Genomic DNA, 1,778 nt, shown 5'->3' on the forward strand with positions numbered 1-1,778 from the left:
AGAGGGAGTGAACTATTCCAATTTCGAGGACGATTTCCCCTGAAAGCACTGAAAAGAGGTGGAACTCCTATTGAGTCATCTGTCAAGACTTGGATGAACGCCGTGAAGGAATACTCCCGTGTTCGTTCCTCTACTGACATCTTGTCCAAGCCTCCTCATCCTCCTTTTCGACGTGGGAAAATATTCAATCTCTCCCTCAATGGAGAACAGTCGCAAGGTCGATGCGAGCATCGTCTGCTCGCGAAAGCAGGAAATCTGGTTCCGCGTTCTAAGCTGGGTCGGACGCCTCAGGGAATATCAATTTGAAGTCTTCCCTGGTTGGCGCTCCTTTCTCGATGAAACTCGATGTGCATAGATCTTATACACGCATATTGAGAGTCGAAGACAGGTGAAGGTGGAGAGAGCATGATGAGACTCCTTATTGGAGCTCTCGGAGCTCGGAGCAGACACCAGTATAGATCGCTCGACTGTGCTTAGATAATTCGGGATGAATTCAAATTCCTCAATGTTCTCCGTTTCTTCCTCATTCCAGTGCCGTTCTTCACTCGGCTGGGGTCCTCACGGTGTTTTGGGCAATAAGAGTGAGCATACATCTTTTGAAAATCGATGACTTTATTGCGTTTGTATATACGAGTATGGTTCTGGTTGAGCTTTACTTGCTCCCTCCATCTAGGTACCTATGTTTTCACATCACAGTACGCGAACTCCTTCTTCGGAAGCCGGAACGGCCCCCGTCCTCACTGCAGCCCTTTTTGATGGAAATCCTGCGGCTGCTTCGGTTTTGCCAGCTTCGGACAGTAACGCATCGTATGGGCGAAATCGCCACCTCCGTTGTGGCAGATGCGACAACTATAAGCCCTGAGTTTCGGGCAGGTGGTTACACCGTTGGGATCCTTCAACCGGTGTGACTCGAAGACCTCAGGCGGCTCCCCGTTCTTGCGGCAGAACGGGCAGAAATTAAGCTCTGAGACAGGGATGAGTTCGATTTCCCGTCTTTGACGCGCCTTCCTCGGCCTGAACCTGAGGTTGGCACCGTGTGGGTCTTCTCGAAGCTCCTCTAAACGGTGACGAAGCGGGCATTTCTTCGCAGACCTCAAAAACGGAATCCTCCTTGGCCCAGGCGCCATAAAAGGAACTTCGAATGAGGGAGCCCAGAAATCGAGGTTCCAGGTCTCCTCGATGCCCACCACCTCCGGAAGACCACGTTGGGCATACTCTCCCGAAAGCAGCGGAGAAGTCGGTCGCTCGCCAGCGTTAGCCATTGTCTTGGAGGAGATCGAACTTACAAACAACTGATGCTGTCTACAAGCGTCGTCGACTTATATATGGTGGACGAGGCGCTTCTTCCGCGCATCCTCTCCGATACTCGAGTACCATCGCCGTGATTCCGAGAGGGTGAGACTGAGACACTGCCTCAAGCTCAAATGGAATTCCTTGAGTGACGGGGTTCTCTCTCGACCCTCACCCGGAGCAATCAGCCTAATTCGGAAACCAGATCGGAATTCCTGTTGAGGACGAACGAGGATGGGTCCGAACCGAGATGCTCGCTCTAAATACTGATCGCGTCCGGAACCCTGCGTGTTGAAATGACCCTCCTACGATCCAAATTCGAGGGACTTGAATTTCGTTTCAGACTTGCACACTGATCCAGAATTCAAGAGAAAATCCCTCGATTTTTTCCGGCCTCTCTCGATCCGAATCAAGGTTTCCGCAGATATCCCCCTCAATTTTCCTGAGGAGATCGAGTTCCTCTGAAGAGCACAGGACTCCCCTTCAGA

The 1,778-nt window shown here is 51.4% G+C and overlaps 1 protein-coding gene across 1 annotated transcript; it reads right to left on the reverse strand.

Annotated features, from left to right (window-relative positions):
- Window positions 1-737: 737 nt before the first annotated feature.
- On the reverse strand, window positions 738-1,262 carry LOC108864159 (nanos homolog 3-like). The gene has a single exon (XM_018639208.1). The coding sequence runs from the start codon at window positions 1,260-1,262 to the stop codon at window positions 738-740; it is 525 nt and encodes a 174-aa protein (XP_018494724.1).
- Window positions 1,263-1,778: the final 516 nt, after the last annotated feature.

The sequence above is a fragment of the Galendromus occidentalis genome, unplaced genomic scaffold (assembly GCF_000255335.2).
Source record: "Galendromus occidentalis unplaced genomic scaffold, Mocc_1.1 scf7180000077409, whole genome shotgun sequence".
Taxonomy (NCBI): domain Eukaryota; kingdom Metazoa; phylum Arthropoda; class Arachnida; order Mesostigmata; family Phytoseiidae; genus Galendromus; species Galendromus occidentalis.

What these genes read in the sequence shown, in the direction of transcription:
- LOC108864159 (XM_018639208.1), bottom strand. Translation starts at nt 1,262, where the DNA reads ATGGCTAACGCTGGCGAGCGACCGACTTCTCCGCTGCTTTCGGGAGAG.